At 41.2% G+C, this 24,018-nt stretch overlaps 4 protein-coding genes across 13 annotated transcripts; 2 read left to right on the forward strand and 2 right to left on the reverse strand.

Annotated features, from left to right (window-relative positions):
* Positions 1–32: 32 nt before the first annotated feature.
* Positions 33–10,314, reverse strand: LOC124188392. 7 transcript variants are annotated; one of them, XM_046580992.1, is made up of 23 exons: positions 10,260–10,277; positions 10,129–10,186; positions 9,886–9,963; positions 7,040–7,486; positions 6,761–6,967; positions 6,368–6,697; positions 5,935–6,297; positions 5,529–5,876; positions 5,109–5,441; positions 4,688–5,041; positions 3,972–4,625; positions 3,221–3,913; positions 2,896–3,156; positions 2,695–2,822; positions 2,436–2,619; positions 2,277–2,367; positions 1,961–2,217; positions 1,819–1,889; positions 1,618–1,752; positions 1,441–1,560; positions 1,183–1,364; positions 972–1,107; positions 33–872 (listed from the first exon to the last, which is right to left on the reverse strand). In XM_046580992.1, exons 3-23 carry the CDS (start codon positions 9,899–9,901, stop codon positions 669–671), a joined length of 5,514 nt encoding a protein of 1,837 aa, XP_046436948.1. In that variant the 5' UTR covers positions 9,902–9,963; positions 10,129–10,186; positions 10,260–10,277; the 3' UTR covers positions 33–668. The 7 variants fall into 7 exon arrangements, with proteins under 7 accessions (XP_046436948.1, XP_046436945.1, XP_046436944.1 ...); XM_046580989.1 differs by lacking the exon at positions 10,129–10,186 and having other exon boundaries at positions 7,052–7,486; positions 10,187–10,314; XM_046580988.1 differs by lacking the exon at positions 10,129–10,186 and having other exon boundaries at positions 10,187–10,314.
* On the forward strand, positions 10,299–11,301 carry LOC124188398 (putative ATP synthase subunit f, mitochondrial). The gene is made up of 4 exons (XM_046581004.1): positions 10,299–10,655; positions 10,850–10,948; positions 11,005–11,121; positions 11,186–11,301. The coding sequence occupies exons 1-4, from the start codon at positions 10,577–10,579 to the stop codon at positions 11,215–11,217; spliced, it is 327 nt and encodes a 108-aa protein (XP_046436960.1). The 5' UTR covers positions 10,299–10,576; the 3' UTR covers positions 11,218–11,301.
* LOC124188397 (ras-related C3 botulinum toxin substrate 1) lies at positions 11,299–14,100 on the reverse strand. The gene is made up of 6 exons (XM_046581003.1): positions 12,859–14,100; positions 12,497–12,568; positions 12,317–12,434; positions 12,193–12,255; positions 11,996–12,130; positions 11,299–11,925 (listed from the first exon to the last, which is right to left on the reverse strand). Exons 1-6 carry the CDS (start codon positions 12,891–12,893, stop codon positions 11,770–11,772), a joined length of 579 nt encoding a protein of 192 aa, XP_046436959.1. The 5' UTR covers positions 12,894–14,100; the 3' UTR covers positions 11,299–11,769.
* Positions 14,101–14,236: 136 nt separating this feature from the next.
* On the forward strand, positions 14,237–23,792 carry LOC124188394 (myocardin-related transcription factor A-like). 4 transcript variants are annotated; one of them, XM_046580993.1, is made up of 9 exons: positions 14,237–14,449; positions 14,655–15,650; positions 17,485–17,594; positions 17,671–17,833; positions 18,445–18,510; positions 18,620–18,751; positions 18,824–18,991; positions 19,084–19,185; positions 19,272–23,792. In XM_046580993.1, the coding sequence occupies exons 2-9, from the start codon at positions 15,572–15,574 to the stop codon at positions 21,953–21,955; spliced, it is 3,504 nt and encodes a 1,167-aa protein (XP_046436949.1). In that variant the 5' UTR covers positions 14,237–14,449; positions 14,655–15,571; the 3' UTR covers positions 21,956–23,792. The 4 variants fall into 4 exon arrangements, with proteins under 4 accessions (XP_046436949.1, XP_046436951.1, XP_046436952.1 ...); XM_046580995.1 differs by lacking the exon at positions 14,655–15,650; XM_046580996.1 differs by lacking the exon at positions 14,237–14,449 and having other exon boundaries at positions 14,655–14,903.
* Positions 23,793–24,018: the final 226 nt, after the last annotated feature.

The following is a 24,018-nucleotide window of genomic DNA, read 5'->3' on the forward strand; positions in this document are numbered from 1 at the left end:
TTTCAAACAGGCGTTACCTTTATGTGAAATGCGATATCGTGTACGCCCTTATTTTTCACTTCTAGTCCTATAGTTTCCATTCCAGCTGATTTTATAGAATGCGATTTAGTTAAATAAATTTGTATCGTCGAGGATGTTTGAATAAATAAAATGACTTGCAAACATTTTGACAAGCAAAGAAACCTATAGACTAGATCAAAGATCAGTAAATCGTTACACAGGATGACTGTACGCACAAACTGAAGAATGTCGGCGCCGTTGATAAATCAAAACCAAAAGTTAAGCCAGCTTTGCTGGGTAGTCTTTTGGGCACCTGTTGTTATTCATACAATCAATTGTAAGACACGATAAATGTGTTTTTTTCTTCTTCTTTCGGCTGTTCCGTCGTTTTTGCGTTATCTTGCGGTGTATTACGCGGCATCTTATGTGAATTTACATTTCATGTTCTATTAGAACCCATCCTTATGTCACAAGCAACTGAAAGCCGAAACGCTGAAGGAGTTTACAAATTCAACGAGTAGAATAATATGCATTTAAAAAAAAGTACTAGTTCCACACTTATTTCTGACTTATTCGACACTGACGTATAACAACAAAGTATTTACACTCACACGGATCGGACCAATTTTTCCATGCCCTAACATTTTACAATCATATTTGACACTATATTACACCGTGGCGAATGAAGATTTGCGGCTGTAATGGTTGGCAAACGGATTTTTCTGAAAAAAAGAAAGAGGAGTAAGCGGAATATCATCATACGTCTCACAGAACATGGTCGAGTTTGAAGTTGACTTTGTGATTAACTTGCTCAACTGTAATTCATTACGGGCGTAAGCATAGATACATTTGTAGAGAAAATGATACTGTCCCTGTAAATTCCGTAAATCATAAAATTTAGAAACACATCAAATATAATAAGAATAATTAATAAATTTAGAAAGAATCAACTACAATAAGTAGAAACGCACCTCTGTTTGGACCATTCGGTCGCGATCTTTACGTAATTTAAGAACCGTGTGCACAATATCGACTATTTTCTTGCAGCGAGCTTGCTCCATGAGAAGATCTAATGCTATCAAAGTTCCGGTTCTTCCAACTCCAGCACTGATTAAATATTAAGAGAAGCGCACGAGTTGTTTAAATTTGATATTCCTTTTTTTTTTTAAATCTGAGGTTTACCTGCAATGGACAACTATGGGACTATTGACGCGGTATTTGTCGTTCAGATAAATGCTCTCTTTTCGCATTGCTTGGATAAAGTTGACGAGCTGTTCTGGATATTCTGGGCAGCCGAAATCTGGCCATACAGTAAAGTGCATCTGTTTTATAAATTTAGGAGCGATGCTTCCGTTGCTGGATATCTAAACAGGAACAAGCCAAAGGCAGCGAAAATATAGTAACAACTGGAATTTCAGATTTACAATAATCCTTGTATACTTTAGAAACCAAGAAGTCTCGCGTGGTGTAGTCATCCCCAATCACTTCTTTAGTCAGTTTAACATAAAAATCACCAAATTCACACGATTCGGTTGATGGCCAATATTGAGCACATTTTATCTATTGTAAAATCAGTTAAAAATTGTAATTGCTTCAGAACTAACGAGTGCAACGTACCTTTCCTCTCTCTTCTAACATTGTTAGTGCAACAATAACTTTAACATTTTGCTCAAAACACATAAGCCAAAAATCTCCAATCGTCGATGGTTTAGGTCCTTGTGAGGCAATGTAGGCTCGATTTCCAGCATAGTCCTGTTAACGCGATGTTCAATCCGAATCACTTTTGATAGACTTCTAAACTCATTATTAAAACTATACCGATATGAACGATGCATTGATGTAATCCAATAAAGGAGGAACGGTTGTGAGTTTGACTCTAGAATGATCATCTAAAATGTAAGAAATAAATTATTTATACTGATTTTTTTATAGGAATAGTATAGGAAACGTCTTTTCATACATGGAAGGATGTCGGAGTAGCGGTTCTTGACTCGATTTTCAGGTAATTGAGCCACAGTGCAAGTTGCCATCTTATCAGTCAAGGACTTTACCATTTCATATTCCTTGCTCAATTCGTAGTTAGAGTTCGCGTCTAACCACTGGATTGTGCATCTCAATTCTTTGATCATAACAGGTCTTCGACTATTCAAAGCTTTATTATGAATACTTGGTGTTGATCTGGTGTCATCGGAAAATCTTTCTGAAGCGAAAATAGAACTGCGAAAGGAAATATTTATAAAAGTCTTGAATTCTTCACATATTGTATACGTACGTACCTTTTACGAATGAGCACAACAGAGCAAATAATTGCGAGCGCTAGAATGGGGAATACAATGCCACAAACTATCGCAAAGGGTAGAGTCGGATCTAGACGTTATTATTTACACACCTGTTAGAGCACTTTTAATCGAGATAAATTTAAGTTGAATTATTACTTGATGCCGAGTCCCAAGTGAATGAGTGAAAAACATAATCGCTCGCGGAAATTGGTTCTTTAAAAGAGCAAAAGGAAGATATCGAAATATTGTATAAATTTCCCTGTTCAAATTCTTCGCTCAACGTAATCCATGTTTTATCCTTTCCATAGATTGTCGAATTATAAACAACTTCCGTTGATGTCTACACGAATATAATTAAGCAACTAGTTAAAATATATATTTTTTTTTAGATTTATGGATGCAAAAATGTCCTTACTGTTTTTATAACATTGATGTTGTATCCTGAAATACAATCATCTACTTTAGGCTTGAGCCACGATACGTTACGCGTCCAACCGTTTTGCTGTTTGACTACGTTGATTTCAGATGCTATAGGCGCGGGAGCTAAAGCAAGTCGGACAATATGTGTATAAGTAAATTTACTAAATTGGAGCCAAGCTTATTACAATGTTCTTACCGACACTATCTGTGGAGACATAGTAAGGAATGCGACTCTCCTTTATTGAAGAATCCGGGAGAGCATTTACTCTTACTGGAAATCTGGAACACGGCTCCAAACCCTCAAGGAAGTATTGCGTCTTTGTAGTAACGATTTGTTTATCATCCCAACTGATTTGATAGCCACGAACACATTGTGGATTCTTCCTCGGTTCCTCCCACTCCAGAAAAATGCCATTACTCGTACCGTTCCCCGTCACGTGAAGTACCTCTCCAGGTGCTGTAATTAATAACAGCTTTTGTTTTTCCTTTTTATCAATAATAATTCTAGGAAAAAAACTTACGCTCAACTTCGGTGATTTTTGAAATTACATTATCGCTTCCATTTTGAACTTCCCAATTGGGGTACTTGACATTCATTCCAAGAGTGTAGTTAGTGCACGGGATAATAGGGACAAACTCTATCGAATAATTACTACCACTGCAGACTATAGTGTCTGAGATATTAAGAGTTAAATAGTTTCCGTCAAACTTTGCCGGGCAATCTGGAGGTAAGCTAATTTTATCGCTTTCAGTTTGTGAAAGAATCCACTCACTAACATTTACTCGACAGGGCGGAATTGGCCACGATATTGATATCCACCGTGTGCCAACATTCTGAACAGTCAAGTCGCTAACGGCTGCTTCGTATTCAAAAGGAAGTGTTTGCGTGTCATTTGCCCATCCAACAAGATCTTCATTGGCGCTTGACAACTGGTAAACGGGCAGCACTTTGATGTTATATGGAGCGCATGAAACGAACTTGTAACCATTTTGGCACGTAGTTGCATTTAGTATCACAGATACGTTTCCGCTTGGATCCTTATCAAGACAGTCGGGGGTAATTTTCAAGTATGTTCTTGGTTCTGATTTCCAGTTAGGCATCACAGTAACATTGTAGTAAATAAGATTGCGGCACTTTGGCTCATTCCAGCCCAATGTGAGCGAGTTTGTTCCTTGAGAAATTACTTTCGGATTCACAATTTCACCTTCTTCTCCTTTAATTAAAAGAAACGTGATAACAGTAGCCAAATATAAATTGTTCATTCGCAATACCTGATTGAGTTCCTATTTCAATAAATGCGCTGACACCATTGATTACCGTCCGATCGTTAATACGAAATACTGGTGCTAAAGAAATTAAGTAGTTTGAACAAGGGGATATAACAAGTTCAGTGCAGTTTAAAATGCTGTTAAAGATAAATTCACGTTGCTCCGAGATAATTATACTGCAGTTTCGAGATAAATTTTTGAACTGAGACGCGCCGTTAAAAAGATCTGTGACGTTTAACTGATATCCCGTAACAAAACGTTGACACTCGGGAACAGAAGACTGCCACCAAAAACTTATCCATTTCACGCCGTACTTGTGGTTACTGATAAGTGCAGTAGCATCGTCTCCGGGAGTCGTCATTTCAATGACCATGCTGAATTGTCCTATTTTTCCGTTTATGTCCAGCTTGATTTCAAAAGTGTAAGGTGTACACGGAGATAAGGTCTCATTGAAGCATACTGAGCTCGTGTTGAAGGTGATAAATTTATCACTAGTAGATTCGAGTGAGCAAAGGCGCTCATTCGACGTACTAGGTTTCATAGAAATCCAGAGACCAGTAACAGCGTCGCGACAGGTATTTAATGAGGCTTGCCATTCGAAACTGATCCAGTTTTTGCCAGCTCCGATATTTTGTGTTACTGGCGTCATCTTGTCATCTGCACAACAATATTTTCGATTATATTGGCTTGATATTAATGCTTATGTATGATTATATCACCTGGAAGTGTATCAGTTTTGTTGAGAGGTCCAGTACTTCCATTAAAACTATTAAAGAACTGTGGGACTATAATGATTTCATACTCAGAGCAAGGAAAGATGCCAGGATTGATCCAACTGTTACAAGCTTTGCTAGTGTTGAACATGATTGCTTGATCTTCTTTCAAATTACAGTAACAGTCATTCATGGATATAAACTGAAACGAATCCTGTTTTTCTGGTTGCTCTGTGGAGGCGATACTGAGCCAGAATCCAGTCAAGACTTTTCTGCAATCCTCAACACTAGTTGTCCAGTTGAAGCTAATCCAATCGGAGCCGGAATCAATGGAAGCAATAAAGGCTTTTATAGTTTCACCTAAAAAAACAAAATTAATCTCGTAGTCACAACCTTTTGAATAATTAATAAACTGGTGTAAACTTACATGTTGTCCTTCCCAATGCACTGCCGGGAGATCCATCATACAATAGGTCAAAAACTTTGGGAATGACGGCTATGTCATAATCAGAACAAGCCGCCACATTCACGCTTTCACCGCAGTCATTAGAGCTGGTGTTGAACACGAATTTGGAATCAACTGATGGAGGGGTGTTTAATTTACAATCGTATGTTCCATAGCTGTTATTCCGTGAATTGGTCAAATTTAATCGAAAACCGGAAGTAGCCATCTGACATTGCGGCACGGATAAGTTCCATTGAAACGTCAGCCAATCCGAACCCGATTCGATTTTTCCTATCTGCGTTACCAAATCCTCCGCTAGAGCACACACAAAATCAAAATTATTAATTAGTTTTCAATACGGTAATAGAAATATATGAAATTTAGTTATTAAGAAACACTGACGTGGTTTGGTGTTGAACGTGACACTTTGACTTGGTTGAGACAGATACATGTCAAAGACTTCCACCTCGACGGTAACGGAGTAGTTAGTACAAGGATCCAAACTAAATAATTCTGGACACGTCTTGGAATCGAAATCGGTCACTCCAGTGACGAACGATCTATTCGTACAGTTTAAAGGAACTTCGATGTTTATGGTGTTGTTGCCCAAAGCATTGGGATCCAAAGGATTGAATCGCATAAAAAAGGAATTCACTGTTTTTAAACAAAACGGTAAATCTTGCCAAGTCATTGTGATCCAGTCACTTCCCGTATCAAGCACTGTAACATTTTCAGGGGCCGCATCGGGACCTGCCAAAAGTAGTTGTTATTTTATGATTCTTCGGTAGCGATAAGCTGTAAAGCAAACCTGGCAGAGTAAAAATTACACCGTCAGTGGAATCAGGATTTCCCACACAAGTAGAATATTGTGGAGTCATCTTAAAAATATAATTGCTACACTGAAGGATGATTATGTTCTCGCAACAGACTGACGAGTTAAAAATGAAAAAATTGTCGTTTCCATCCAAGCAATCGACTGACGAAGAACAATTCTGAACTATTGAAGGGAATGCTTCGTCTTTGTCGGTGGGACCTTCAACGACCACATCTAACCCAATAAGCTTTTCAAGACCACATTCTGGGTTAGAAGTAGTTGAGTTGAGTGGAACAGCAAACCAACTATTTCCCACTAGTACCGTTCCCAATACTAGTTTCAGGGAATCGCATTCACCTGTAAAATATCAAAACGATAAATTACCTTTTTTTAAAAAAAATATTAGGTAGAGTAATATTGAAATTACAGAATGGGGTAGTTGGTGGAGCACTTCCCGGTGTCGTGACTGCAGTACTCGTCCAATCGGTTGTGGGCGAAGTATCAGAAGTCGATGTTATTTCATTGGTTGAAATCGAGGTGACTTGTGAAGTTTCGGAAGATATCACAGTAGTTGTAGTTGAGGTTTCCATATTAAATGTTACTGTGGTCTCTTCCGTACTGGGTGATGAATTTGTTGTTGGTTCTGTCGAGAGGGGTCCATTTTCACTGGTATATTCAGGAGTTGAAGTAATTTTAGTCATAGGAATGGAGACCTCAGTCGATGACTGATCCGTGTAGCTGTCTGAGACCGTCGGAACTAAAATATGATAAGCGATAAATTACCGTATTTTAAAATAAAGTTGAATAACATTGTAATTACAGATTCCCGAGGTAGTTGAAAGTGTCATTTCTGGTGTCGTGAGATCAGCAATCGTCCAATCGGTTGAAGGCGAAGTATCAGAAGGCGATTCATTGGTTGAAATCGAGGTGACTTGTGACGTGCCAGAAGATATCACAGCAGTTGTCGTTGAGATCTCAATAGTAGACGATGTGGTGATCATAGCCAATGACGGGTTCGTGAAGCTGTCTGTAGTTGTCCAAAGTAAAATATGAAAAACGCTTAATAATTACCTTAAAAAAAATATATATTGCCGAGTACTATTGAAATTACAGATTGTCGGAGTAGTTGGTATTGTACTTTCCGGTGCCGTGACAGTAGCACTGGACTGATCAGCTGTAGGCGAAGTATCTGAAGTCGATGTTTCTTCATTGGTTGAAATCAAGGCGACTTGTGACGTGCCAGAAGATTTCACAGCGGTTGTCGTTGAGGTTTCAATATTAGATGTTACTGTGGTCTCTTCAGTACTGGATGATAAAATAGTTGTTGGTTCTGTCGCGAGGGTTTCATTTTTACCGATTCCTTCAGGATTTGAAATAATTTCAGGCACGGAAATGGAGATGATAGTCGATGAAGGTAGTCCTGTAGTCCAAACTGTTGACAATGCCGTCTCTGTATCTGATATGGATGTTTTACCAATTTGAAAATCTGTTGTGAGTGCCTTTAAATCGCTATCTCCCAATCCACTCAAAACTGAAGACGTGATGCCTGGAGAAAAGTTATTGATTAATCTATCGTTGACGAGTTATTACGATAAACGTTACATTATGCAATTTATTTATAGTTTAACGGAGTGCAGCACTAATTAAAAACAGTTGCGAAGACAAATACAGTCAGATTTAGATTTGCGAATAGGCATGCGGGATGCGGATTTGCGTGTCCCTTTTTTAAAATAATATGATGCGCTTATCAAAACTATAATTGAGAGTAGGCCTATAGGTTAAGTGACATCATCGGACACCATCTTCTTATCTCAACTTAGGTTTACAATCTTCGCAAAGACAAATTTTAAGCAAACCGTAAGCAGGAAAATGGTGTTTGGTAAAAAATACCCGCTTTCCTTTTTATCGAGTCCAAGGCATGCAAATCGGCGTATAACTTGATAAATATCAGGCAACCCAACGGAACAACAATTCATGCTAAGAGCATCCGCAAATTTTATTTCAAACTTAGAAATAAAATAAAATAAATCGTTTCAATTGCTATGGAAACTTAAAATAGATGAAAGAGTAATATTGGTACAGTCTACATATGTCGCAAACTTTCCATAATATTTTCTTTGGCTGTTTCCGTCAGATATAATTCTACTTGGTACAGTACACATAATTCGTCGCAGTAATGCAATTCTGTTCACAAAACTATTTAACATGTTTTTTTTTTTCGCCAATCGAATAGATCAAAACAAAACGACTGTTTTACTGGGCAAGTGCGTATATTAGCACGAGAAATTCCTACCAGAAGTAAGAGTGGTGAGATCATTTCTAGGAGAAGAAGATGATGCCTCAATGTAAAGATCATTCCCGTATGCTGAAAAATCACAATAACATGAAAGGGCCAACACGGCAGTCAACACTTGCACTACCAGCATGACTGCAACTACAAAATAACAATGGTTTCCCACTGAAAATTTTGTGTGTCTAGTGTTCAAGATTAACTGTGGAATGAAGTCAAGTTTAGCGACTTAATAATACTCAGCGATGCAGGCTGTGAAGAGCGAGAGAATAGATAAAGAAGTGTGCAACCAGTTCGAAGATAAGATAAAACATAAACTTGTCAAATTAAAATATTAGTAGCTGTAGGACCTATATGACCTATTCCGCACAATCCGTTTCAACCCAGTCATTTCCGGTGAAATTTTTTTGTGCCGGAACGGAACCTTTTATCTTTCATCCACACGATAATGGCTGGGTTTTTTTTCTGTGTAGACCGCTACCGCAATTGATTTAACGACGCTAAACGAAGTGATAACTACTATTTGACAAAATTAATTGGAACATAGTCGGCACGGGAGAAATGTACTATGCAATTTATTTAGCATAATCCCATTGATCATACTTTTTATTATCTATACTAGATTCAAAATACTTTCGGTTGACACATTTTTGATTTTGACTTTGAAGGGAATTTCTTAAACGATACTTTTCCATTTGAATATCTAGATACTCGCGTGTAACCTGTTGCATCTCAAGAATTTTTTTGCGGATATCGGTAACCGTGCATTGTTCTTCCGTAAGACAGTGCTGAGTTTCAAACGGACCTTGGCGAGTTCTCTCCAGCGTGTCGAGGTAAGCACAGCTGTTTAAAACTGAAATCCCAATAAATGTCTGGTTGGCTTATTCTAATCAAAATCAATCATACACTCACCAATTCCTAAATCATGAACTAAGCTTCGTACATAGAATCCTTTACTACAAGAAAGTTGAAATGTAAGCTTGGGAGGAGCAAACTCAATAACGGTAAAGTCGTAACAAGTCACCAATCTTGGCTTCGGATCTACCGGAACTCCCTCTCTGAATAAACAATACCATTCAAGAAATTTTGCTTCATATTGCCAGAGATGATAGTTAACAATAATTTACCTGGCTAGGTCAGACAACCTTCTACCTTGCAACTTCAAAGCAGAGTAAGGAGGTGGTTTCTGTAAAACTTCACCTTTTATTGCTGCTTTGAAATCATTTATTTCAGTGAGAGTAATGTGATCTAGAGATTCAAAATATCTATTAATCAATCATTGCTTTTAGCACAAGTTTAAAATAGTGTACCATATGGTTTTTCCATTGTGGTTTGGCCTTCATTGTTGTAGGTGTCTGTTGCTCTACCAAACACACAATTACCGGAATAGACTTTTGATCCATCTAAGAAGGCTGGCAATTGTGCACATCCTTCATTGATTCCAACAACTAAATACTCCACACACTTAGAAAAAGTTTTCAAAAACCCACAAGTCTTAAAATCTATCCAACATACCCAGAATACCAGTTGCATTTTTATCCAAAGTTCCTCCATGACCCATTTTAATAGGGGCATTACTATTGGCATCTACAGTATGGTATGGACAAACAAAATAGAACATGTTTGCAGCCAAGATTACTAAGAAATACACTTACCTCTTTTTAATTGCATCTTGATTAATTCTAGCAGTTGAGAAGAGGTGATATTTTGTGGTTTGAACACTGGAAAGATACCTTATAATAAAAAAAAACTATAGTTAGACCTATTATAGAGACTCTTTATATTAGGTACTGTATATTAAGAAGGTAAGATCTCAGCTTCTTTTTTTGGCCTATTTTTATCCAATTACTCAAACTAAACACTAATATTGTTGTGCCGCAACAATATTGAGTTCTTACTTCTTATTAGTGCTTCTTAGCTGCTTGATACAGTTCTGTCTAAATCTGGGAAAAATACCTTGTAATCGATTGAAAGCCATATTATTTTGGAAAACTTCTACAAAGTGACACAAAAGAACCGATTTTTTTACCCGGTTTTATTTATTTTTAAATGTAATAAACGTAAACAATCATGGTGGGGGGGGGTACGTACAGACGAACAAATTTGAAACATTGCTGATTGTGCCAAACTGTTATAAATGATAAAGTAACACAAAGTAATATATGTTAATTATGCACCAATATATGAAAATAAAATTTTTTATTTATTTCCTACATAGAAATTCGTTATAGATTTGTTATTGCATTATTAAAAGAAAATTTCCACATCGACAACGTTCAGATCGCGGCCATCTTTTCGTCCCACAGTCAGTGGAAATCTTCTCTTCATTCTCTTGAGTAAATTAAAATGGCGTGGGGAGAATATCCAGCAGGCTACAATCCAAATGTACATGGACCTTATGATCCAGCCCGCTTCTATGGCAAAGGTAGTTAAAAGATTTGTTTATCGTTAACATGACTAAAGGATGCTATGGGTTATTACATATTACATTTCGACCGGGTCCCTAGCTAAATGTTACTTAGTTAACAGGCCTTAGTATTGTTTCACAAGACACAAATGAAAATGTAACTCTTGATACATGCGATGATATAAAATTAATCCACGTCTTATTTCTGTTAGCTGATACTGCCCTAGCTAAAGTGAAACTAGGAGAGCTCACTTCTTGGCTTGGACGCAGGGATTTGAGTTTGGGTGGCATTTCAGGAGGCTTCAGCCGTGGTAAGTTGATTTTTGGAACATATTAAAGAATCACATTTAAACATGTTCTTATTAAGGATTTTGGCGCTGGCAACACAAGTATATGCAGCCTAAAAAGGTTGGAATTGCACCATATGTTCAAATTACTGTTGGAGCCATGATTTTCTTCTACACTCTTAATTATGGAAAGATGAGTAAGTATTTGATACTATTATTATAAGTTGGGCAATTTAACTGAAGGAATAATTTAAATTTCAGAGCACCACCGCAATGTTAAACACCACTGGTAAAAGTTGATTGTGGAAACAGTCTACCAACTCCAACTGTATAGCCAATTCAATAGCTTATAAAAACCAATACATACAAACAAAACAGTTCTTTGTTATTTTATTATTTTTTTGTTGTTGATGTTTCAGCATTACATCTATGATGGTATTCAAATCAGTTCCTACAAGTTTGGAAAAAAAAATAAAGGTGATGAAAAATGATAGGTGAAATATGAAAGAAGAAAATGTTGAAATTGATGTAAGCTAAGAATTAACAATGGCAAACGCAGGTCGAAAGTCTCGAGTCGGCACTAAAGTTAAGAGATAGAAAGCCCTGGAACGTAATTTCAATTCAGCGTTGTGCGCGCACCTCGACAATTTTTTAGGGGGGGGGGGGGTTAATTCACCTTTAACAACTCGCAAATTGTACAAGAAGAATTCGCAACCAGGAGTGTAACGAAGAAAAAGATTACGAAATTGAACTCAAAAGGATTTGATGACATGAATTTGGCCAGAAAGGGGAAAAAAATAAAAAAAAAAGTAAACAGAACAGATGAAAGGAAAACGTTTTGGTCTTCACAAAAAGCCGCATTTGGACCCTTTTTTTGGTTTGGGAACAGGGCAAAGGACGGCCCTTATTGCTTCATCAAAGACTGTCTTCAAACCCTTCTGGGTCAGAGCACTGCATTCAAGATATTTGACAGCACCGACTTCTTTCGCCATTGCAAGACCCTGTAACATGAATCAATAATCGGCTATCAGCATGGCATGTCAATGAAATGTACAGCACAAATGTACATACCTGGGGATAAGTGATTGGAGACAATTTCTTCTCTTTTAACTTCTCTACAGTATCTTTATCATCACGCAAATCGAGCTTGGTTCCTACTAATATAATCGGCGTATTCGGACAATGGTGACGCACTTCAGGGTACCACTGCAAAGTGAATATTTTAGTAAATTTGAAAAACAAAGGAATTTCGATTTCGCTAATTATACTTTGGCACGGACGTTCTCAAATGAGGCAGGGTTGACCAGTGAAAAACAAATGAGGAAAACATCCTGGTGGAAATAATAATAGTTTTAAATGAATTGTTCTGAGAAAATAAAAAATAGATGTTACCGTCTGAGGGTATGACAAGGGTCTTAACCTGTCATAATCTTCCTGACCTGCTGTATCCCAAAGTCCTAGATTGATGGGTTTTCCATCTACCATCACATTTGCAGAGTAGTTGTCGAACCTGGAATGAATGCAGCAATAATATAGATCACACCTAATCAAAATGAAATAGTGGCCACTTACACTGTAGGGATGTATTCTCCAGGAAAGGCATTGGTGGTATAACTGATGAGCAAGCAAGTTTTACCTACAGCACTTTAGAAAAAGAGAACCAGAAAGCCAGAATAAGTATCAGGTAATCTCACACTTGGAGGACACCCCCACTGATTCTGTAATCTCTCCCAATATGGCAATGTTTATGGGACACTGCTAGTTGTGGCAACAAGTGAAGCATAGTTATTTGCAATCAAGACATGACAGCAGTTCAATCAAATTGTAATTACAAAATTATAGGAAAATTAAACGGCCCCATTTGCAAAACAGGGTGGGTACTATTTGACGTCCTTGAATAATAAAGGTTGATAAGGAAATTGTAGCAAACTCACCCATCGCCGACCACTACACATTTGATGGCTTGCATTTTCTTTTAGACACTGCACTAATTTAACAAAAAGTTGTGGTAGGGAAAACACCACCACTTTGATGAAAACTTTAAATCAATCTTTCAATCACACAAATTATAACGCCAAACAAATTAGCTTGTGCTCGTTGCTGTCTTACTAATGCTGCTCTGATGAAATTCCACAAAAAAGCCAAGACTGTCCGGGTGGGGGCTGGGTGCGGTATACAGATCGTAGTAAGAAAAATGTCCGGCAGAGGGTAAAGCTCAACGTACATGTATGTCATCTGCTGGTCACAACTTGCACTCAACAAAAGCACCGATTTATAGTCATACCAAATGAATAGGGCAATCGACAAGGACACACGGGAATCTTTTGGATTATTTTTTTCTTTTTCTTATCTACTGATTAAATTGTGCTAATTGCATCAGAATGTTTCGAAAGTAAAATCTCCTAGACACTCCCTCTTTATTAATCCACTTGAAGGAGAAAGAAAAGAATCCTGGACAGCGGTCCCTTTGATATACAAGTGTCGATGTACTATGCGATCATGGGAAAATTAAAAAAAAAAAGGGAGATCAACTGGTTATCGACAAAACAACCTGTCAAAAAAAAATTATCAGACATTGAAAAAGGTAGGGATGGGAAGCCAAAGATTTTTCTTTCTGGCCATAAGCTGCATAGGGTTTAATTGTTCGACCCTTGCGCGTGTCGGATGAATGGGCCATCAGTTATCTGAGACAGCGATAATACTGTTGTGTTCAACAGCATATTACACACGTTCGTCATTTTCGGATGTAGCGAAAAGGGATAGCTCAATGTCCTATAGGAAAGACGTTAGAACATTTTAAAGACAGGAACGTGCAGAAGAAACGAAACGAGGACAAGCGTTAGATTTATGAGAAGACTGAGGTAAAATTTGGTAAAACATTTTCTATTGAAAATAGCTGGGGTTTAATGGGTTCGTAAATAACGCTAAAAAGTAGGTCTCTTTAAGCTCTATCGCATAAAGAGTAGGAGAGATACAGAGTATACAACAGCGCCTTATCAAAAAGTACAAAAGACAGACGTAGAAAAAGGTCGAGCGAAAGTGGGTTCTGCTGTAATGTTTCCATTTGAGCTTCAGCAACCCGAAAACACTCGAACGAGTCTAGCTGGTCCGTGACAAAGTGGTTTCCATTTGACCCCACGAATATTCCATCGTTCAACACCATCGTCAAGTTGAGAAACTCGAGTGGCCGAATGGCGTAGTAGAAAATTCAATCGCAGTTAAACTTGGTTGGGTTTGCTGAAACCCACTCGGCAACATAAATCCCGTGAGAGAACTTGGGTTTTTCGTGCGCTCTTGGGCGATATAATAAAGTATCGGCAACGCTGTAGGACGTTGTCAATTCTTTGGAGGAATGGAGTGATGGAAAGACACAGCAGTTGAATTTGTTTCGTGAAAATAAAGCTGTTTTAACGGGAATTTTGACGTCAAATTGGATTTGTTTTGTGTAATCTGGTGATTTTCAATCTCGGCTATCGTGGCAGCTTTTCATCAAACGTCGGCCTCGACCGGGCTGCGAAATATTCAGTAAGTTGTTACCAGCATGTTTTGGTTGAGAAGCTCTCTCTCCTCTCCTTCTCTCTCTCATTCTATGTACTGGCTGCAGTTCGTGTGTGTGTGTGTGTTCGTGCGTGCGTATGTTATGAACAAAATCCGAGGTGTCTTGTCGCAAGGGGTGGTGGCCTTCTGTGGAGGAACAAGCCTGATAAATATTTATTCTTTTTGTTTGGAGCTTTCTCCCCGTTTCCAGTGGAACTGTTTATAGTCATTCATTTGGCCAAGTCTGCTGCTGTGAGGTTGCCCACCAAGCTACATCAGAGGTGCATTTATCTGCTCCGACAATCTAGTTGCCCATTTACACATCCAGTCCAGTGAACCAGAGTGCTGGCCCCTCACAACTTTAGGTGGACAGACTCAAACCGTAGATTGCCAGAGTTGGTCATTAATCACACACGGGGGAAGCAGTGATATCAAAACACAGGTGTGTACATCTAAAACAGCCAAATGGTTGTGTGAACCCTGTGCAGCTGTGCATTACCTCTCTATTGTGCACACAATCGGAGAGGGTAAAAGGAGAGCTCTCCCTGCAGTTGTGTGTGATGAAAATCCCTTCCATTCTGGCAGCTGTTTGTCTTCCAGGCAACACATTCAGCGTGCGGCGCTTGTTCGCTGGCCCACTCTTTTTCGTACAGACCGTCAACGATCTCTCGCGACGCCTTGCTTCTATTTTTAAACGAAACACGTCTGCTGCCCGGAGCTTAAGGGAGAAACATAGAGAAAAGAAGAACAGCCCCGTGTGCGCCCCGTGAAGAAGCCGCCACAACCTTAGCCGTTTTCTCCATCTTAATAGTTACCCAGGCATCGCTGGGCTGGTAGATTTCCGTTTTTCCGTCTTCTTTTCTTTTTAATCACATCTCTGTATGCCCCTTTCGACTCAGTTGGGGTCTCTCTCCGGCTATCATCCGCCAGTCGACAGTCGGCGCCCGCGTGTCGGCCACGGATCAGCCACAGTCCTTCCTACGCGCTCTCCACTGATTCAAATCGACTCGCTAACAATCATGTGGCTTCTCTATTGCTGAACGGAAAAAAACCCTTGATTTCATCGCCTCCCATTTGATTGGTGTCGATCCCCCCACCCACCCCTCTCAAATGCCTGTGAGCACCTTGACGGACACTGTCGCAACAACTTTCGGCACTCACGCAACCGTGAGTTGCTCCTATTGCCGAGGTGAGAGAGCCTCTTGAACAAAAACAAACGCCAACGCAAAAGTCTTTTATCCGACTTTTTGTTTTGCTCCCTTCTTATTCTCGTCTACGTCTAGCCCAGGTTTTAAATTTAGCCAGCCTCTCAAATACACATTAGCCTAATTATATTCGCCTCGAAGAGTAGGAAGCAAAGGGAAATGCCTATTCCTCCTTTTTTTTTACAAATTGGGTAGAGGGGAAATAGATTCTTCGCGTTAGTGTGTGTGTGTGTGTACTCTCTCCCAACGACGCTGGAATGTTTGTTTGGGCATGTCGAATGTATTTTTACCGGCGTGGTACGATTTCCCCAGTCAGATTCAACGAAACCGACCCCAACACACACATACAGAGAGAGAGACAGAAAAAAGAGTTGGGTGTAAGAGAACGGCGTGTTAGTGGCGGAGGGTGCGGACGGTGGCGAGGAAAATCAGCCTCGTTGTTCTAAACATTGCAAGAGCCACCGAGAAGTTTTTCGTAGATTGCTTTTGGTGAACGCTAAATTAGAAAGACAAAGCGCGACAGCCTTTTTCCGATGCGAACAGGTTAGTTTAATGGACGACGTTGTAACGTGAGAAAATATCCCATCGTGAGTTCTTCTTCAGTCTTCTGGATGCTTCGATTAGCTCGTTTATAACTCACGCGGCCCAAGCGTTGCAAATGAGCCCGTTTATCCCAAACGATTGGAGAGGAACCAATTTGAAATTCTCCCATCCTTGAAGCAACAGCCACCGGATGCTTGGAACACACACACACACATCGATTGACCTATTTTATGCCGCCCTCGTTCACTTTCCATACCATCCGTCAACATCTTCTAAAATGTTACCTTGTGTGCCGTGCTCCCGCTGCATTCAGCCCATCGCTCTCTCTTTGCCAGTTCCATTACGTTGGGCGAAAAAAAGATGAAAAGGTCGGATGTGTCTGTTTGTACGGTGAAGGGCGGCCGAAAGCCAAACGGGATTGACGTCAACTGACTCACTGGGCAGATATTTCAGTAATTTAAAAATCATAATTTTTTAAAAAAAATTTCAAGTTGTTGTTGGCGACTATTGCTACTGCTCGAAATCAATGCACAAAGGAATACTACTTTTTATTTTCTCTCTTTTTTTAAGATTTATTTTTAAAAACTTTCCTGGTCATGGCCGAGACGACTATTTCGGGACACGCCATTGATTCCAATGCCACTTAATTCCGCTGACGCGCGATCACCGAATTTTTGTTTTTTTCCTTTCCACCCTACGACTTTGATTATGAGGAAAGTCACGAAAATGTACGGACCAACGGCTTTTTCGTATAAATTGTAAGAGCTGTCGTTGGGCGGGGTTGTCGTCTGTCGATCCTATCCGGTCACCGTTGTGTGTGGATCCGCCCGTTTGTATTTATTTCGCTCCCATTTTCATTTTTTGTTTGATGGTGCTGTCGTTGTTGTAGGTGATTTTTTCTCGTTAGGGCTTTAAAGAGATGAAGGATTTTTTACAAGTCGAAGCTGAAAAAGTCTTTTTGGCAAGGTCACAAAAATACATCCACGATAAGTACCGAGTCATCACTACGCAGCGGATCAAAATAGCGAAACGAAGAGGATTTTTCCTTTTTTATTTTCTTATTTCTGCTGCTACACTTTTTTCCCCCTCCTTCCTCCTCCTTGTCTATGCGTGTCTGGTTATTCCGGACACGGCCTTGCAAGTTCTTTCAACGTGTGTCCGGCAGAAACATGTTTTATGTCGCTAAAATATACCCTCGGGTGTGTTTCTATTATATCTCTCTGGCTCACTGGCACTAACCGCAGTTCTTTTGTTTCACGTTCGTTTTTAAACTAGATTGCGGCGGACCTTGCGAGTCTCATTCTTTGGAAGATCGCCGTTGGACGGTCCATTTGGATCGGGACCTTCTCCATTTTCTCCTCTCGGTTTATCCGCACTGGTTTGAGGTATGTAATCATTCAATTACGCAAGACTCGGGTTTCGTAACTAAAACTCTGATGACGAAACTCGTAAACCCCAAAGGACCGGACGGCGGACTACGAAATGTTGTCTGAGCACGAAGGAGGAGGAGGCAGTGACAAGTCGGAAGACTCCTCCTCATCCGATTCCGACTCGTCGTCGCCCTCGTCACCGCCCAGAGTGGACGACTCTCCGCTACAGAAATGCATGGATCGCAACAAGCAATGTGAGAGAGCCAAAGTCATTTTCGCATTCGTTTACTTCCGTCGACAAATAGTTTCAATGTATAAATAATATAAGCGCCAGGATTTGTGTGATGTTTAGTTTTTAGCAACTTTCTCTTGCAAAGTCTTAAAAACATATTTACAGATGGGGCAGAGAGAGATTTCACAGGTCATAAACCCTCTTTAGAGCTAACGCTGTTCTTGTTGTGTTGAGTAAATCGTCATTTTCCATTTAGAGAAAAACGACCAATTGCGATTTTGTGTTGAAATTACCGCTAAACCAAACGACGAAATGACGACGCCGTTTGAACTGAAATTTTGTTTTTTCTTACTTTTTCTTTCATTTTTAAAACCGAGATTGTGATATTCTTCATTAAAATCAGAATTGTGCGGTTGGCTTGGCACAGGATGGAAGCCAAGCCATCCGTTCCACCGAAATTTTTCGACGATATGAAGTAACAAGTTGTAAAGGGGAGAAAGAAAAGAAGAAAACGCGTTGGATCAAACATTTGGCGCCGTCTCGCCGCTAGCGTCACTTTGATGAGAAATCTTTTGCCACGATGGCAACATAGTTTTAGCAACCCCCCTTAACGTTTCTGTGTTCTCTTTGCAGCCCTGAAGGTGAAGCTGATGATGAGACGGCCTTACATGCAATTAGTGGACCAAGGAATCATGCCGCGTAAGTGATAAAGCATTCTTTTCTTCTCGATCTCTGGTTATACGTTTCCGTTAACGACATTTTTTGTTTGCGTTTGTTTCACGTGTAATAAAAATGGACACACAAACAGCATTGAAGACTCCAGCATCGTTCCACGAGCAGCGCCAGAAATTGCAACGGGCCAAAATGGGTGACCTGCTTAAGCACAAGATTCAACACAGACCGGACCGGACTGAGCTCATCCGCCAGCACATCCTCGAAGGTATTTAATTACAATTTTTTGTTCTCCCCCCATTGTGTAACCCAATTGAAAAATTTCTATTCTTTCTGTTAGCTGACACAGGCAAAGTGGATCCATCGCTGGCTGAGCGTCAGCGCATGCTAAAACGGGCCCGATTGGCCGACTCGCTCAACGACCAATTGTCTCACCGGCCTGGCCCGCTGGAGTTGATCCAGAAAAACATCCTCCATACAGACGAAAACGTTGAGCGAGCTGTCAAAGGTATTCAAACGTGGAATGTTGGTCGTTCCATACCTAACTATATCGGATCAGATTCTGACGCTTTTCTCTCTTTTGATCTCGTCATCCAACAGAAGGCCAGATTTCTTTTCGAGCGACTTGTGAAGGATCTGCTATCCGACCGTCGCATCCCATCCGCTACGTCACACCCGAAGGGGACGATAGCAGTTCGGAAGGTAAAATCAGAGCAATGCCCTCCCCCTCCCTCTTTTGATACGCGTACGTTGTATTTGACGAATTCTTGCTTGTTTTAAATTTGAAGGTGCCCTGTCTCCCAGCCAGGATGGATCGCTAGATGGATGCCTGAGCAATGGAGGAATGGCTGGCTGCGCTGGGACCTCTAATATGACGGCAGCAGGAGCTTCCTCCAGCCCTGCGACCGTGGCTTCAAGCCCCGGATCGCTCAGCTCCGTTGCATCGCCGGCCACTTCGCTGGTGGTGGCGCCGTCTCCGCCGCCACCTCCGCCGATGCCCATGCCTACGCCGCAACCACAAAAGAAAGTGGAGCAAGCTCCCGTTCCTCCTCCGCCACCTCCTCCACCTCTTCCAGTTGTGCCTTCCTCTTCAAGCTCATTGCCCGTCGTCATCAAGACTGCTTTGGATATTTCGAAAAACCGTAACCGGAAGAAGTCGAAACAAAAGTGTCCGCCAAAGCCGCGCACCATTAAATTCCACGAGTACAAAGGGCCGCCAAATGCACAAAAACTGCAGCCGGCCATCCCATCTGATGTGGAATCTTCGTACGAACTTCTACTCCAGCAGCAGCAATTGTTCCTCCAGTGGCAACTGGAATGGCAACACAAATACCCGCAAATTATCTTGCCGGCCAAACCGCCCTGCAGCAGTCCGTCGGCTCACAATGCCGCCGTTGTTGCAGCTGCTGCTGCAGCAGCAGCAGCAGCGAGTGGGGAAGATGCTGCCAACAATTTGACGGCTGCGATACTGGCCGTCAGTTCATCCCTGCCGTCTTCGAATTGCTCCGCCGCGGCTCCTTCACCATCCCCTAGCCTTTCAGAGTCGGTGACTTCCGTTGTCGCTTCCACCACGCCCAGCAATTTAACTCGAATCACGGTCCGGCTAGAGGAAATGAAGGTCAGCGATTTGAAGGCTGAATTGAAGAAGCGTAACTTGCCCGTTTCCGGATCGAAGCCGCAGTTAATTGATCGTCTACGGCCGTTTATCGGCGAGGAAGGAACACTAACGGCCACCCGGTCCTTGTCTCGTCGCGGATCGCAGAGCCAATTGCAACAACAGCCGCTCCCGACGTCGTCGTCGTCGCAAATGTTGTTGGCTGAAGACGTGGGACCTATGCCTTCACCTCCGGCCAGCAACGCCTCACGACGAGTTTCGTGCAGTAGTCTGGATGGAAGCATCAGCAGTTTCAGGGCGGGCAGTAGTGACATGTTATTACCTTCGCTGTCACCAACGAGCTCGGCGGCTTCGTGTTCAATGTCACCCAGTCCAGGTTCCGTCCGTCCTCCTTCTGTCATCAATATGGACATGGACATTGAAATGAACGATGCAACCAACACGTTGGATGGCACTGACATCAAATTGGAAGCCCCGCCTACGCCTCCGCCGTTGCCAGTGTCGTCGACACAACAGCCAGTCGAACAACAAATTGACGACTTGGTGCGCGGACTGCAAGAGGAGCAACGCGTGCTGATGGAACAACAACAGATGCTGAGACAGCAGGCAGCGGCATCCGCTCAAGAAGAAGCCCAACAAATTGCCAATGTGGCGGCGGTGGTGACGGCGAACGATCCGAAATCGCAGCAAAGGTTTCTACTCCAGCAGCATCTCCAGCTCAAGATCCAGCAACAGCAGATTCAGCAGCAATTGGAACAGTTGCAGCAAATCCAGCAGCAAGCGCCCCCCAGTTCTCCGGCGGCGTCGAGTAGAACGACTTCCAGCCGGATTGCGGCCAGGGCCAACCGGAACGCCGCCAAGTTATTAGCGTCTCGCAACAACTCTGCAACGTCATCACAATCCTCTGGTGATATGCCAGAGACCGTGTTCGCATCTCCTTCAGCAACATCATCTTCTTCACAACCTTCATCCGAGACATCACATCCTCGGAGACCACCTCCGCCCAATTACAGCGAAGCATCTCGGATGCTGGGCAACCATACGACACCCTCCTCGGGCAGCAGCAGCAGCAGTTCGTTGAAACCGCGCGTTTCGATCAAATCACAACTAGTGGACGACGTGCTGGATATACTAATCCGCAACGGTGAGCTGCCTCCCAGCGCCGCTCACGATCCTGTCACGCCGACGACTCCCCGTGATCCTCCACCAATGCCTCCGCCTCTTCCATCTCATCTATTGACAAAGCAACAGACGCAACTTTCTCATCCAGCTGTTTCGGCCACAGAGATCAAGTTTCCCTACATAGACATCAATGAGCTTGGCCTCAATCTAGACCTAGACTCCCTGGGTGAGGCCATGGAGTTGGGCGTCTACGAGAACCACACGACAGCGCAGCACTCGGCTGTCACGCCTTCGCCTTCCATTGTCTCCGTCGATGGACGCAACGACGAAGTCACGGCCATGGAGATGGATGTCTCCGATTGGCTCGACACGCTCCTACCGCCATTGAACGGTTCCCAGTCGTTGCCCTTGTCTTCAAACTCATCAGTGGCCTCGTCCACTTCGTCGTCCACCTCGGGATTCTCCAGCCTGGGGTCCGACCAACATCCTTTCATGCTGCACCAGCAGCCTCATCAGAGCTTTTCTCACACGCCGAATCAGTTAAATCAATTGAATCAACCGGTGCATCATCCACCTCCGTCGCATCAACATCATCAACAGATATCAGGCGATCCGCTCTTTTCCAGTCTGTCCTCCGATCCTTACACGGATCTCTTCGCATTGGAAGACACGGATATGAAGCTACCAGGATTGGGTAACACCCTGTCATGGGATAGGCTAGATTTTACAGCCTAAACAACAGGTGAAACAGAAACACACTTTATTGCTCTGTCGTTGTTTCCTCCCTCACATCTCGTCCATCCACACAGTCTCTCTCTCTTCTCCGTCAGACCAGTAGCTCATTGAATTCACCGCTACCTTGCCTCTAATTGATTGTTACTTTCTCTGTCTTTTTTTTTTTTTGAAATTATTATTATTATCATTATTTTTGGCCATTGCTGCCTATATTACATCAACCTACACTGATAGGTTTGTGTTTTTCTCTCACACACACACACACGCACGCAGTGACGGAAAGTGAGAGTTGCAGCCTTGAATCCAGGGTAACGAGACAAACAAACATAAAAAGAAAATAATAAATTAAGATTCTGGTTGCCCTGCCAATGTGGTTTTGCGGTTTCCCCTCATCCTGTCAAGTTAATTTTTGTTTTTGTTTTATGTCTTTCCTTTTCAAACCTTCGATATTTTTTGTTGTTGTTGCTGCGATGGAGTATTGCATTCGAGCCCACCAATTCATAATATTATTTTTTTTTTCTTGGTTTTTTTCTTAGTTTACCAACATTCCACTATATCCAAGATGATAATTTTTTTTTCTTTTCCCGTTTCCCTGAGTCTCTCTCGTTGCGTTTTCAATTCCCCCTTTAGATGCGAGATCGTGCCTCTCGTTCTATTTACTTTCCAAGTTTTTTTGGAAAAGGAGGGAAACATAAGAATAACCGTCCTGGTGGGATTATTTTATAGGACCCTCCACAACACAGACACACCGCGGTTAGTTCACTCTTTGTATTCTGTCCGGATCAATAACATACACACACACACACATAAAATGGTTGAAGAAGAAGAAGAAAGAAAATTGGATCGCGTAACACGTAGAAGAAGAAGAAACCCCCCTCACGCCATCATATAATTTACCAATGGAGTAAGAGAGGAAATGATCTCCTCTTTCTCTCTATTTATCGACCAGTGTATTATAGTGAAGTTGACCAGTGTCTCCCCAAACTTTCTCTCTCTTGAGCTTGATCCCCTTTTTTTTTCGACCCTCTTTTCTATTCCCATTTGTTACTGAGATATATTCAACAATAGCGCTCGCTCACGCGTTCCCTAACGGTTAGCCTTGGCTTGGTTGTTTGCGTTATTATTATTATTATCATAATTATGATTATTCAATCATTTTTTTTTCTCTTTCTGTTTCCTACAAAAGCTTCGTGAAATTGATGATGTCGTCCTCTTTAAAAACAAAAAAAAAATCATAATGAAAAGAAAAAAAATTATAAAACGCTTAGCAATTTTGGGGGAGGTCTCAGAATGCATGAATTGTTTAGATTGTCTCTAATGAAGCACGCTCTTCGAGTCTTGATCCGATGGCCACTAATTTTTGATGAAAGGAGAAACGAAAATTTCATTTCTTCTCTTTGTTGTTCCCGTGTTATGTCATAAAAAGCTTCCGATATTGCGATTTCTACTAAAAAGGCGATTTATTGCGTGCCTGTCCCCTGCCTAAACTCTTCTTTTCATCTCTCTCTTTGTTTGTTTGAGCGTGTAAAGTAAAACAGAAAATAATTAAGTTAGTATAAGCTGCGTACGTGTTAATTAATCGATTCGACAACAACCTGTCTACATAATAACTGCCTCCATTGTTTTCTATTCATTCTTCTTTTCCTTCCTTATTTCCTATCTGTAAAGTTACGAGATGGTTTGCAATCCAGAAGAATATGAAAAAGATGTGCTTTGTTTCTATTACCTCCGCTCCTCTCTTTCGCTGACATGCTGGTGAATTGTAATTCTTAATGTAAATATGCAAAACTGCAAAAAAATCTGCAAAAACAAGAACGTTCTATTGTCCAAAAAATAATGACGGCGTTGATTCTTCTTATTTCCGTGTAAAATTTGTGTTCCCAAAAACACGAAAAAAAGATTCGATTCAAAAATAAGTACCAGGGCACTGCACTTATTCACGCGCGGTTGAATCTGTAACGATTTTCTTTTTCTCTCTCTTGGTGCAGCATCTTTTTTTCTCTTTGATTAAAATTTGGAAAAAGATGAAAAGAACTGGAATATTCCGTGCTAGTTCCAAGGAC

The sequence above is a fragment of the Daphnia pulex genome, chromosome 2 (genome assembly GCF_021134715.1).
Source record: "Daphnia pulex isolate KAP4 chromosome 2, ASM2113471v1".
Classification (NCBI taxonomy): domain Eukaryota; kingdom Metazoa; phylum Arthropoda; class Branchiopoda; order Diplostraca; family Daphniidae; genus Daphnia; species Daphnia pulex.